This window comes from Leptodactylus fuscus, chromosome 9 (genome assembly GCF_031893055.1).
Source record: "Leptodactylus fuscus isolate aLepFus1 chromosome 9, aLepFus1.hap2, whole genome shotgun sequence".
In the NCBI taxonomy this organism is placed as follows: Eukaryota; Metazoa; Chordata; class Amphibia; order Anura; family Leptodactylidae; genus Leptodactylus; species Leptodactylus fuscus.
In genome coordinates, this window is record NC_134273.1 from 23,501,725 (window position 1) to 23,516,200 (window position 14,476).

The 14,476-nt window shown below is 41.7% G+C and overlaps 1 protein-coding gene across 1 annotated transcript; it reads right to left on the reverse strand.

The window, feature by feature from the left end:
- Window positions 1-3,841: 3,841 nt before the first annotated feature.
- LOC142218694 (histo-blood group ABO system transferase 2-like) lies at window positions 3,842-6,703 on the reverse strand. The gene is made up of 2 exons (XM_075287580.1): window positions 6,579-6,703; window positions 3,842-4,526 (listed from the first exon to the last, which is right to left on the reverse strand). The coding sequence occupies exons 1-2, from the start codon at window positions 6,701-6,703 to the stop codon at window positions 3,842-3,844; spliced, it is 810 nt and encodes a 269-aa protein (XP_075143681.1).
- Between the last annotated feature and the right edge of the window lie 7,773 nt (window positions 6,704-14,476).

Below are 14,476 nucleotides of genomic sequence, written 5' to 3' on the forward strand. Positions count from 1 at the left end.
GTCATTTCTTTCAAGGATGATTGTCTAATGACAGATTTACGTGGATTAAGTCTTTTCATCAGAAAACATAAGTGGAAGGAATTCTTCACAATAGATCACGTAAACATATAATTCATGCCAGCTTTCTAGTATGAGTTATTGCAAATTTGTTAGGCCTTGGCATCCCTGTCCTCAACTGGTCTCCTCCTGATTCACCTAAAAGTGGCAAGCGGGGCTCAGATAAAATGACGTATGGAATATTTTGTACCAGAAAGAGCCAAGTGTCAAAGATGTGCCCCATTGCCAAGGTCAGTTTTGGTGCAGGAAGACCTTGAACGCACGATGTGTTTGATGTGGAGCCCTGGGCCACAAACCAATAGGTGACAAGAGCAGATATGTGGTTGAGTGCGTTTGGTATATTTTTGGTGCCTGGAGGACATAAGTTTGGCCTATAGATAATTAGGTCAGGGCTTGTCCATCAAGGAAGAGTTGTTTGACAAGAGGCTTAAGTTATTTTGTCCATTGTGACAGTGTTGCTGGACTGGACGTCATGAAAAGAATGATGAGGATCCTGAGGAAATGCTCATAGTCAAGAGATGGCATTGTTGTGTTTCCTAGCAAGACGGAGGACCAGATGGTAAGCTGACATAGGAATCCAGTCCATCCAGTGATGGGATAAATCCCACAAAATCAGAGGAACCAGCGCTGGTCCAGTAAAAATGTCTTTAATGAAGCATAATACACTACGCATTTCAGGTGAAGCAGTGACCTTGTTCAAGTGTATAAAATTGATGTAAACACAGTCCAGACGTCTTAGTAAATGCTTCTATTTATTTTGTGCAAGGCAAACAGTGGACAACCTTAAGCAGCGTCTTTCAGCAGGAGGGCAATAAACAATCATGCGGCAAACACAAAGTCCTTACTTCTGGCAAAATGTCCAAAATAAATCACTTGGTCTACTCAGCTTGGTAGCGACATAGGTGCCTTGTTCAGCTTGGAACATTCAGAGCAAGGTTCTCCTTCTAGTCTCTTAGTCAGACACACCACACCCTCACTCGGTTCACCTTCTTAAATCTGGGCAGGTCATAAGGAAACTTCTGGATGGAGTATAGGAGTGACCTCTGTGGTCTGTGTTGGAACACATGGAGTGGAGGCTCTAGAAAAATGAGAGGATAAATCCACACTTTCCAGATAAAGAACTTTATTGAAGCTCAAGACACACAACGCATTTCGGATATTTAAAATCTCTTTTTCAAGTGTATGTGAGACAAGGCAAAGGGAGATGGAAAGAGCGGATTTATCCTCTCATTTTTCTGGAGCCTCCACTCCATGTGTTCTGACGGATACCTTTATCGCCCGGATTTCTGAGGTCCTAACTCTGAGAGATCCTGTAGCTTCCTGAAATGTGTGTATGGTAGTTGTGATGAATCACAACTTACCTAGGTGAGAGTTAGGGCTCATCGAGACAGAAACGCTGCTATTTGCTCACGGTGGAAATGCTGCAGGAAAGATCATGGCATTTTAAAGTAATGGTAAAGTTGTAAAATAGTTCTGGCCCATGGCTATTGAATAAGAAACTGGAGAGAAGTCACATCCCATCAAGGCTGAGGGGGGATGTGAGCTCTCTAAACAAAGAAGAGTGTAGACTGGCTGCAGGCATGGCACCACATGGCCCTGGAATCCAACATGGAGGTTACACAAGCTGACATCCTCCACACTACCAATGAATGCAGGCTTCCCATCCACATACATGATCCAAGTGCTGCATATGCAGTAAGGTTCATATCCCCCCTCCATCTCTGCCCCAGTTTCATGTCGTTCTTCCCCCTCCTTCATCTGTCCCTAGTTTCATGGGCCCCCTTCATTATGTTCCCGCTCAATGTTTAACACAAAACAACACTGATACTCACCTTTCCCTCGCTACCCGCAGCTCTTTCCATAGTCTCACTTACAGAGTTGTAGTCGTGATGTGAGTGACTTCACCACATCACGCCTACACATCCAGGAGTCAGATCGCAGCGTTAAAGCAGATCTGAGTTGTGACAGCTCCTTCTTTACTCGCCTATGTATTCAACTCTGGAAGCAGATAAGTTAGAACCGGGACATACCTCCCGCTGACCGGGATGTGTATGTCCCAATGTGGGACAGGACCCCGAATCCGGGAATGTCCCGCAGAATCCAGGACTGTTGGGAGGTATGTTTAAAATTGTTATTATTTTGGCATTTTACTAATTTTAACAACTTTTTTTTTCATTTCAACATTTTTATTGATTTTACATATTCAATACATATTATGTAGTATAAACTATTACAACTATTTTTTAAGCTATTTTTTTTTTATCAAAAATTTGAATTTATACACCTTACACAAACATCTGAAATATTTACACCCAATTAACAACATAATGCAATCCTCCCCCTCCCTCCAGTGTAATCTATAAGTAGTTCATGGACAAAAAAGTAAAATTGGTTTACAGTTACTCAACTATCTATTGTAGGGCTTCAGTGATGAAAGCTCCTGTATAGTCAGCAATAATGACAATCTTACTATGAGGCAGTTATCGCCTGACCAATATGGCTGCTCAGTAATGGTGCATTCATACTACGTAATCGCCAGCTTATTCTGAACGTAAAACACGTTCAGAATCACCGGCGTATAAAGCAGCTCCATTCATTTCTATACGAGCGCTCCCCATAGAAATGAATGGGCTGCTTTTTTCACTACGAGCACTCCCATTGAAGTGAATGGGAAGTGCCCGCGTGTACGGCTAGCTCTGCTCATTCCAAGCCGTACACGCAGGCACTTCCCATTCACTTCAATGGGAGTGCTCGTAGTGAAAAAAGAAGCCCATTCATTTCTATGGGGAGCGCTTGTATAGAAATGAATGGAGCTGCTTTATACGCCGCTTATTCTGAACGTGTTCAGAATAAGTTGGCGATTACGTAGTGTGAATGCACCCTAAGGCTGCTTGCACACTACAGTAACACTACAGGGCCATGGATTCTACAGCTTCATAGACTTGTATGGAGCCTGCAAAATTCACAGCTTTGTGCACAAAGTCTATGGAACCGCCAAATCCATGGTCCAGAGCTCCGTGAAAAATACTATAGTGTGCAAGCAGCCACTAATGATACCAGACGTGATTTTTCAGTGCGTGTGTGTATGTGTGTGATCCATGTGTATGTATGCGTGTGTGCATGCACATGTGTGGTACGTGTATGTGCGTATGTGATCCATGTGTTTGTGCGTGCGCAGTGCTAGTGTTCATGCGTGAGGTAGTTGTGTGTGAGTACGCATGTGCTTTGTTCGTCCGTGTGCATAGTGTGCATCCATCTGAGTGTGTTTGCGTGTGTGATGTGCATGTGGTATTTATGGGGTGGTATTTGTGGTCTGGTGTTTGTGTGGTGTGTTGTGGCATTTGTGCAGTGTTGTGCTTGTGGGTTGGTGTATGTGTGCTGTCTGTGTGATGTTTATATGGTGTGTTGTGTGTGGTGGTGCAGCCCCTTTAGCAGTATCTCTTTGACGCCGTCGCTATAATCTGTCCCTATTAGTCACAACTGTTGTTTTCCCCTCAGCGCTTTCACTTTCACATTTCCCCATTATATGTATAGGGTCTAACATCGGGGGCCCCAATCTCATGGCGGGGGGACGCTAGCGAGATGTAACGTACGCAGTATTCTGCTCCTATGGGTGGAGAGGGGGCGTGCTAAATTTCACCCAAATTGGTCGAGAACTGCGGATTTGTATAGAGCGGACTACTACAGATTTTGAGTTATATATATATATATATATATATATATATATATATATATATATATATATATATACAGTGTATAATTACATAAGTTATATCACAGTATTTCAGTTCCTGACCTCTTGGTGGTTTTTGTCCACTGCTATGAACCGCTTCTTCTTGATCAATTCTCCATCTGGTAGGTCCATGGCCCAGAGATATTCAGGAGAAAGGACCTTGGTAGGTTTATTGTCCACTAGATATCTATTGAGATGAGATTCGTCGTGCCATAAAGCTTCAATATTCTTTTTCTTGTCCTCTATAATACCATTCTTACATGCCACGCTGAGTTTGTAAATTTCATCCACTTTTCCACCATATAAAGCAGCCATGTAATAGAAGTCTCCTTCCCCATGGGGTACATATGCTGCAGATATTGGTCTTCGCTCATAAGTAAAACCCTGTGGTTCAAAAAGGAAAAATACAGGATGGATTGTGGCGAACAAGTCTCCGAGTATTTCGACTCCTACATGATCCTTGAATACCATATCTACATCGGCGCACACCAGGTAGTCTGTCTCACTTGGCATATACTCCTTGGTGTAGACTGTGAGGATTTCCATTCTTCTCATGGACACGTCCTGCCAGCGTTGGTCAGCAACCACATTGTTAAGTTGTAAGATGCGACCATCAGCCATTTTGGGTTTAACTACTTCATCGACTTTGTCAGTGAATACATAGTAAGTAACTTTGTGGCCAACCATGAAGTAACGCTCTGCAGACTCCAGGAATGGCTGAAGATAGCGAATATACCTGAAAGGAGAACATTTACACCATTATTACTATAATAGACTGTAACCTGAAGCTATTTAGTCATTATAACTTACAGAAACATTATGAGATCAAGAATTGAATAGAACTTTTCCAATTATGGACAGTTTTGGAACTTTCTTGTGCAGGTCTGGTGACAGTTTTTGCATGGGTATCCATAGTGGGTCATTATTATAGGCGAACCCTTGGATCTCTGGTGGGCCAGTTCACCTCTGGATACTAATCTAGTCTGTAATAGAGATGAGCGAGTAGTATTCAGTCGAATACCTCACTGCCATAGGAATGCGTGTAAGTGGTCGAACACCAAGGGATTAAGCGCATCGAATATTCACTGTGCTTAACTTCTTGGTGTTCGGCCGCTTACACGCATTCCTATGGCAGTGAGGTGTTCGATCGAATACTACTTGCTCATCTCTATTCTGTACTAGTGGCATAACCAGTGCTACAATAACACAAATAAACATCAATAACCATTCACAATCTATGATCTCATACAACAGCTATGTATTTCCACTGCTATGTGTTTGTCTCTCGTTGGCTTCTGTAGATCGGGGCTTTCTATGCTACCAAGAGAGCAATAAAATTGTCTCTGTCATTCCACCACCTACTATTATGAGATTATATTGCAAATAAATTCTGCAAGCTGGAATCTTATGATCTGTAAACTGCATAGAATTGCCAATGGTTGGCTCCCTAAGTTCAATGTAAGGCAAACATTCTGCAAGTTACCGGAAGTCAAGTTGGGCTTTTCCTCTGCTTACCGTCCTCAGTCCAATGGTCAACCCAAAACTATGAATCAAATATAGAAAACTTCCTCAGAAACGTTTCTTCACAAGACAAGTTCTGTAGATAAACTTGGTTCCCTTGGTATGTTTGATGCATTCTTCTGTTGTGTCATTGAAACAGATTGAATAATAACAGAGGATCTGATGACAAAGAACAGATCCTAAGGGACCACAATGGCCATAATGAGGTCCGTCATGTATTCTGTTTCTTTCTCTGTGCCATAATCAGACAAAAGTCCTGCTTGTAGGAGTTTTTCGTTCACCATTTTAGAGGGATTCTGGTGCTGGAGTCTCTCCAAGTCTTCCAGTACAGAGGCGTAACTTGAGGTTCACGGGTCCAATTGCAAAATCTGTAAATGTACGCATACCTACCTTGTGCTACTTAAAATAGTGGAATATTTCATGTGACAGAGGAATCTTTGGGGTTCAGGGCCTTGTAATGACTGCTACCACTGCACCCCCAACAGCAAGCAACACCCCTGTCCAATGCAGATGTAGACAGACTGACAGTATTTTGTTTGAGTTGAACTTTTAAGCGTACCACAACTTTAAAACTTTTCCTTATATTTCATATTTCCTTGGTTTCCTTCCTCTTGTTTCTGCTCTTATCACTTTCTGCAGATTTTGCCACCAAATCCGGGGCAGATTCTTCCCAGAATCTGCCTCCCATTCTTTTCAATGGGAAGCAGCAGGACATAGAAAAGAAGAAGCGTCCTGCTCTATCTTGCCGCAGAGACCATGGCTGATTCAACCGCGGAGTCCATGGCTTGAGACTTCCTGCTGACTAGGTCCATTCATCTGGGCCTAAATACGAGCAGCAGGATGTCACTACAGAATGCCGATGCACTGTATAGCATCCCGCCGCGGCTAGGCCACGAGGCAAAAATGCCGGCATTGGAAAATGAAGAGGAATTAGTCTTCATGTTCTGCTGTGTGAACGTACCCTTAGAATGACAGTAACAACTAAAATTCTGTACCACTTGGTTTGCAATCATGTTCAATAAAGTTAAATACTTTGAACCTAATTTGGTCTAGGATTGTCTTCTTGATAGGGGAACCACTTGTGCACAGGGACATTACATTGTACCAGAGATTACATACACACAAGTGAGAAGCTCAAGACGAAACAGAAGACGGGAACATTATTCATGTAATTTTCTTAATCTCCAGAATCAATCCTTTCACGTTTTTTCTGTTATGTGTTGTGCATTTATCACCCTAAAAACCAGCTCCATTCTAGAATACTTACTTTTTGACAGCAAATACAAAAAGTCCAATTCTTGTATTACTGTGTTGTTTATCTAAAATGTTAAGGTTATACGTTCCATCCCAGATGATCGGGGCAAGCCAGGGGGTCAGAACATTGAGAGCCATTTTTCTAAATAAATAAATAAATAAATATATATTAGATAGATAGATAGATAGATAGATAGATAGATAGATAGATAGTAAATGACTTGTACAATGCAGTGAACATATTTATGGTGCTCGGTAAATGGCACAAATTAAAATGGAACCATTGTTTTTTGCTGTGTTTAAACCATAATGAAAGTCAATAAGCATTAAAGGTTTACTGATACAGGTATGTGCAGCAAAATTATGTCTAAAAACTACAGATAATCTCACAAAAAATGGGACGTCTTATGGCAATGCTGAAATATATATATATATATATATATATATATATATATATATATATATATATATATATGTAAATTCCATATCAAAATCCACTACAATTTGGACTAGAATGGAGAAGGTTTTGCAAATCCAATCCACTGATGCTTTGAATGGTGTTCGGATTGTCTGTTGGACAGTCATGTGCCCTCCAGGTCTGTAGCTCGCACATCTCTCTAGTTCTGACAAGGAGCGTTCACACTAGCACCAATGTCTGCCCTTTGGGAGTCTGTCGAAAAGCCAGGCAAAACCTATCGGGGACGGCTTACCGGCAGTCAGTTTAAAAACCCATTCATTTCAATGAGTTTTTAAAGCAAACAGCTGGTATCCATATGCAGCCTCTCCATTGTGAAACCAAGTTTTTTGCACGGACACAAAGTCCTGCATGGAGGGAAAAAACAAAAAGGGTCTCAAAAAGGTCCTCATGGAACAGGAATCTACAAGAATAGCTACATCCAGTCATCAATTTATTTAAATGTATTTCCAGGAGGAATAACAGAGGGACAGCAGCAAACAGAAAATTTGCTCAGAATTGTCACTTTGTGGATAACAAATGAATCTGTAACTTACCTCTTATTTACGCTTTTTACGAGCAGCTTCCTCTCACAGTGTGCCAGCTCTATCGCCTTCTCGGTCACTTGATTTGAGCAATGATTTGTCTCTTCTTGTTTAGACGGAGCCGCTCGAGTAGGGATCTGTATGCTGTGAATGAGACAGAATTAACATAAAATACTATATTTCTTTATTTCCCCATTCACAGGTACTTGAATAGTGTTACTTAGTTGCCACCATTTTGACTGGTAAAATTGGGGTATTTAAAGAAGTACTCCAGTACAAGTATCCCCCTCCCCTTTTACTGCCATCTTTATTGTGAAATGTTATGGAATTGTAAGATATCCTAGTCTTACAAGTGGATAAAAGCAGGTAAAGGTTATTTAGAAGATTTAGAGATGGAGGTAATGTAAGAGAAAAGAGACAGAAAAAATGTGGTCACGGAGGATTTCTGGAAGAGATAGAGAAGTTCCTATGCCAAATGTCTGACATCTAGTCACCACAATGTCCCCTTATAATTATTGTCACCCTTGTAGGAGAATTAGAATTATCTAAGCCACATGTAGAATTATACTAAGAAGCAACATGTAGTCTAAACAATTAACTGTCTCTCTTCGAAGTAGTGTGATCTAATATTGGTACCATCCTCTAGGCCTCTTAGTTCCAAAGTAAAGCTTTACATAAAGGTCTGAGGATGGGATGGAGAAGAGATTCTAATTACCTTAAATACAATGAAATGTTTCCTAAAGACCCCAGCCCCTTACCCAGACCACATTTTCGTGATGTATTTCCATACAAGCCACCACTTTTTAATGCAATTTTGGGTGGTCATCTCAAAGAGATTTCACAGTACATCATACGTGAGGAATGGAACATGGTAGCAAGGTCACATGTGAAAAGGCCAGTAGTAAAGTAAGCATTATACATATATACTGTAAGAACACAATATATTAGTAATTAATTAATAGTAAAGGCTATAATGATCATCATGATTGTTTTTATTAACAGTTACATGCTCCCTTCTGGAGCACTGAACTCTCTGCGCCTATGATGCGCACAGTGTTTCCTGTATGAATGAGAGGTCATTCTCACAATGTAGTCTATTGCACTAAGAACACACTAGAATTTGAGCCTCTCCGTCCCAGATTCCACTTTAAAAATTGGCAGAAAGAAAAGTCCTGCAACCAGGCAGAAAATGAGCGGACCCTATTATATTCTTATAGGGTCTGTAAGTTTAGGCATACAACCATTTTTTGTGAACAGGGTTTCCATCTTTTGGGTCCCCACGTGGAACCAAAGGATGGAAACCAGAATACTAGTGTGTTAGCTAGTTAGAATGTTGATCTGACTTCAGGTGTAGCAGAGCTGTGTGCTCAACACTGCTACATCTGAGATCGGACTGTGGACCGATCTTAGACTCTGCCTCCTCCGGCACTCAACTCTGCTACATCTCGGGTGTAGCAGAGCTCAGTGCATGGCCAGCTCTGCTACACTTGTGCGCTCAACACTGCTACATCTGAGATCGGACCACAATTTAGACTGCTGTAGACCAATCTTAGACTACGCCTCCTCCGTTAGAACCAGCGTTGATTGGCTGAATGCTGTACTCTGTATGGCATTCGGCCAATCAACGCTGGTCAATGCATTCCCATGGGAAAAAGTCAGCTCCCGCATTTCGCAAGCTGTCAGGGATCCCGACGAGATAGTGGCATAATACAGGGACTTGGGCATGTTAGATGCCCCCAGGCATGCTTCCCCTGCTGTCCCAGTTGCATTCCAGAGGTGTTGTCCTCATTTCCTGGGGTGTCAGAGTAGACTTGGTGATTCTCCTGAGTCGAAGTGTGGCTTCCCCTGAAACGAAGCATTTTTCCCCATAGACTATAATGGGGTTTGATATTCGTTCGAATAGTCGAATATTGAAGGACTATTTGAAACGAATATCATACAGAGACATGACGGGACTTACTATCAGTTTGGAACTTACTTCTCATTTTTACCCTTTAACTGCGGCTTCTTCTCACACTTCTCCAGCGCGATAGTCTTCTCTACCACCTTCTGTGACCACTCAATCAACTGATTTTGTTTGGATGGAAATATTAGATCTGTTTTTTGGATGCTGTGAAAGGGCCACAAATAAAGGAAACAAGTTTATCTCTTTCCCCATGTTATCATTTACACATACACCTAAATAATGCTGGTAAAATTGGTGCAATTAGGAGGATTGTCAGTATCTTGGCTGTCTGCTCCAACAAAGCACCTCCCACCTGGCGATAAAGAGTGTAAGTAGTATATTGGGGACTGAAACTAAAGCTAGAGAAAAAACACAAACTCTGCTGAAATCTGCAGAGACTATTAAACAATGCAAAACGTTAGTGGAAATGGTGAAAAGGTCAAAGAAGTTCTCCAGTGAGCCCCCATTTAAAAGGGAGCCTGTAATGTTATTGCGTAACTTACTCACAGCTTTATTATGAAGTTATGTGCTCCCCACCAGAGCACTGACCTCCTCTCTGCTCTTATTTGACCCCTTGATAGACATAAATTGTGAGTTTGACTTCCTGTTCATATAGGAACGACTGTGTGCATGAAGGTGCAAATAGATTAGTGCTCTGGAGGGGAGCATATAACCTCAATAACAGCGTACTACAGACAGGCTCATGGATAGAACAATTATGTTTTTTTTTTGTTTGTTTTTTTTTTTTTACTAAAGTGCTTTTTTTAAGCCCCATTCTCGGGACAGCACCCAAACTGCAAGGAATGTCCACTTTGGGTGAGGTGTGCATAAAATATGCCTTTTCGGACAGGGATAAGCTGAATCGGTTAGAATTGTTAGCCCCTTGTTAGTAGAGAAAATATGTGACATTTACAGAAACTTTCAGACTGTTGGCAAGTATGGAGTGGTCTGCTTTGTATTAGTATTTTTCCATATGAACATAACCTACTGTGTAATCTGGTGGTCACTTTGCTCCAGGGGGCAGTACAGAAGTACCTATAATATTATTTCGACATGGCTGGAGTTCAATGGTCTGGCAAAATCTGCAAACCAGTTAAACCTCTAGTTTCGTAGGAACCTGAAAACTAGGGGGTTGTTTTCCCGCGTCTCTATACTTGTATGGAGACATATGGAATCAGACAACTCATCGTCCATAGGGTTAGAGAACTGGATTATGTAAGAGTGCTGAATGTCATTTATAGATGCAAAGCTACAGCACTATACATGGGTGTGGACAGAGCCTAAGTGCAGCAGTCAGGATGGAGTGGGAGTGCTTCAGAGACAGGCCCAGAACAATACAGCTATGGGACAGACAGACAGCATAATGGTCAAGGGCAAGTTCAACCCTCTGGTGGCTTTTAGCAGAGCAGATAAGTTAGTCTAGAAGTGGGAAGCTGCTGTTCCTGCAAAACTGTTGGCAGCCGGAAACCTGCCAATAGTTTCGCAATGTTTCACGGCTGTACCTCTGTGTACCTAGATGACTAAAAAAATAAAGAACAATTTCTTTATTATAGCATGCCATTGTCAGTCAGGCGAGCACCACACCTTCCCCATAAGATGTCTTACTTGTAGTAATATGTAAGAAGTCTTTCTGTACCTTGAGGGCTCCTTTATAGTAATGAAAACTTTCCAAGGTGCAGCACGTTATATTGGTACAATGTAAGACTTATTACAAAGTGTAGGGGCTCCTCCTGACCACCATCATATGTTGTGAACTCCTGATTGTAGCGGGCCAGATCTGGTGACCCACCCTGCACCTACATGTATTAAATGTAAGATCCAGTCCCTTGTAAGTGGCCTCCAACTCCTTGCTCTGATCCAAGCAAGAGGAAAGCTGCAGTGATAATACATTCTGAGATGGCTACTGAGACTGGTAAATTTCGCTACTTTTTTTTCCTGCATTTTTTAAATGCAGTTTTGCTATATGGCGGCTTTAGCCTAATGCAGAAATTCTGAGTTCAGAAGAGGGAGCAGGACTCTTATTAGCCACTCTTTCAGTGTGACTAATAGATGAAGATTCTGAACAAGAATCCCCCTTCCCCCAACTTCGGTGAGCAGTGAAAGCAAATGGACCCCATAGACTATAATGGGGTCCATGTGCTTTCCGCGTGGTGTCTACACGGAACATGCGGACAGAAAAGTATGTCACAATTTACTTTCATGTCCACATGACTCGTGCGGGCAGAGCGTGGAAAGCACAAGGACCCATTATAGTCTATAGGGTCCGTCTGCTTTCACTGCTCATCGCTTGCCAATGCATTTGATATTCGGATTACCGAACACAGATGCGAACCAGGCCTAAGGCACTCTACTTTCCGAGGCAGCAAACCTATACAATGACAGCCCCGCTCTCGAAGAGGAAGTGGGCATAGAGGTATCCTATGTAAGCAATGCTTGTACTCTGAGTATTTTTAGGTTTAGCTGTAAGTTCATTTTTCGATATTAATACAAAGTGAAACTTTTTTCTTCCCTTCGACTTACATTAATGTTACCACTTAAAAACATGTACGCCAAAATATTACGTGTCTAAATTTTAAAGTAAAACACACATATATATATATATATATATATATATATATATATATATATATACATACACTCACCGGCCACTTTATTAGGTACATCATGCTAGTAACGGGTTGGACCCCCTTTTGCCTTCAGAACTGCCTCAATTCTTCGTGGCATAGATACAACAAGGTGCTGGAAGCATTCCTCAGAGATTTTCGTCCATATTGACATGATGGCATCACACAGTTTCCGCAGATTTGTCGGCTGCACATCCATGATGCGAATCTCCCGTTCCACCACATCCCAAAGATGCTCTATTGGATTGAGATCTGGTGACTGTGGAGGCCATTGGAGTACGGTGAACTCATTGTCATGTTCAAGAAACCAGTCTGAGATGATTCCAGCTTTATGACATGGCGCATTATCCTGCTGAAAGTAGCCATCAGATGTTGGGTACATTGTGGTCATAAAGGGATGGACATGGTCAGCAACAATACTCAGGTAGGCTTTGGCGTTGCAACGATGCTCAATTGGTACCAAGGGGCCCAAAGAGTGCCAAGAAAATATTCCCCACACCATGACACCACCACCACCAGCCTGAACCGTTGATACAAGGCAGGATGGATCCATGCTTTCATGTTGTTGACGCCAAATTCTGACCCTACCATCCGAATGTCGCAGCAGAAATCGAGACTCATCAGACCAGGCAACGTTTTTCCAATCTTCAATTGTCCAATTTCGATGAGCTTGTGCAAATTGTAGCCTCAGTTTCCTGTTCTTAGCTGAAAGGAGTGGCACCTGGTGTGGTCTTCTGCTGCTGTAGCCCATCTGCCTCAAAGTTCGACGTACTGTGCGTTCAGAGATGCTCTTCTGGCTACCTTGGTTGTAACGGGTGGCTATTTGAGTCACTGTTGCCTTTCTATCAGCTCGAACCAGTCTGGCCATTCTCCTCTGACCTCTGGCATCAACAACGCATTTCCGCCCACAGAACTGCCGCTCACTGGATGTTTTTTCTTTTTCGGACCATTCTCTGTAAACCCTAGAGATGGTTGTGCGTGAAAATCCCAGTAGATCAGCAGTTTCTGAAATACTCAGACCAGCCCTTCTGGCACCAACAACCATGCCACGTTCAAAGGCACTCAAATCACCTTTCTTCCCCATACTGATGCTCGGTTTGAACTGCAGGAGATTGTCTTGACCATGTCTACATGCCTAAATGCACCGAGTTGCCGCCATGTGATTGGCTGATTAGAAATTAAGTGTTAACGAGCAGTTGGACAGGTGTACCTAATAAAGTGGCCGGTGAGTGTGTATGTATATATATATATATATATATATATATATATATATATATATATATATATAATTTGGAAAAAATGCTTTAAAAAAATGCACTCATGGTTGTGCTTGAGTATCTCAGAAAGTCTTTACACTTTAGTGTTATAGAATAGAGAACATCTGTCCTTCTTACAATATTTCTACCAAGTATCATGCATGAAATAAGTGGATTAGAATCAGATAACTCTACACAATAGATAGAAAGTAATAAATGCAAAATATACAACAGTTAAATACAAAATTGACTTACCAAATTCCTATTACAAATAGGATGAACACAACCAGGGTTCCAGTAATATAAGTCCAGGATCGTAGCATGCTCTTAGAGTTTCCTTGCACGTTTGTGTCCAGGGTCAGTGTTACAGCTTCCTTCATGCAGAGAAAGAAAAAGCAGTACTCCTTATAAAGTTAGTAGACACTGTCTTAGAGACAGGTAAGGGCGGGTTCACATCTGTGGCCTAACGTTGTTATGCAGGTTTCTGTTTTCTGCCGGCAGAAGACGGAAACCTGCATTCACTGCCCACGGGTGAGCGCCCCTGAGCGTTTTGTGCGGCGACACCGTTTTTTTTTTTTTAAATCGGGCACAAATTCCTGCATACCTGACTTTGTGTTTGGTTAAAAAAAAACGGTTTCACCGCGGAGAGCACAAAATGCTCACGGGCGCTCACGGCCGGAAACTTTTCAAACCCATTCAAATGACAATATTGTCAACAACGTTGTTTCACCTCTGTAATGTAGACTCTCTACCTGTATATTGCAGATTCACCTAGTTTACGTGTTTTTACTAATACTTGTGTACCCCATCTCCTACACCATATCCCTTTTCTATTGGAACAATTCTTTACCATTCATATTTGTTTTTGTACCCTGTTATCCAGTGGGTAGGAAATATAAAAAACAAAAAACTTGTGAGTCTTCAGTAGTTGATACCTTTTTTAATGGCTAACTCATAATGATGACAGATTACAAGCTTTCAAAGCTCTCAGCTTCTTCCTCAGGTAAATTTAAAAACCATTTCTGAAGGATGTACATTTATGTACAAAAGGACACTTAGGAATAGAATTTTAGGAGGGAGGGTGGAA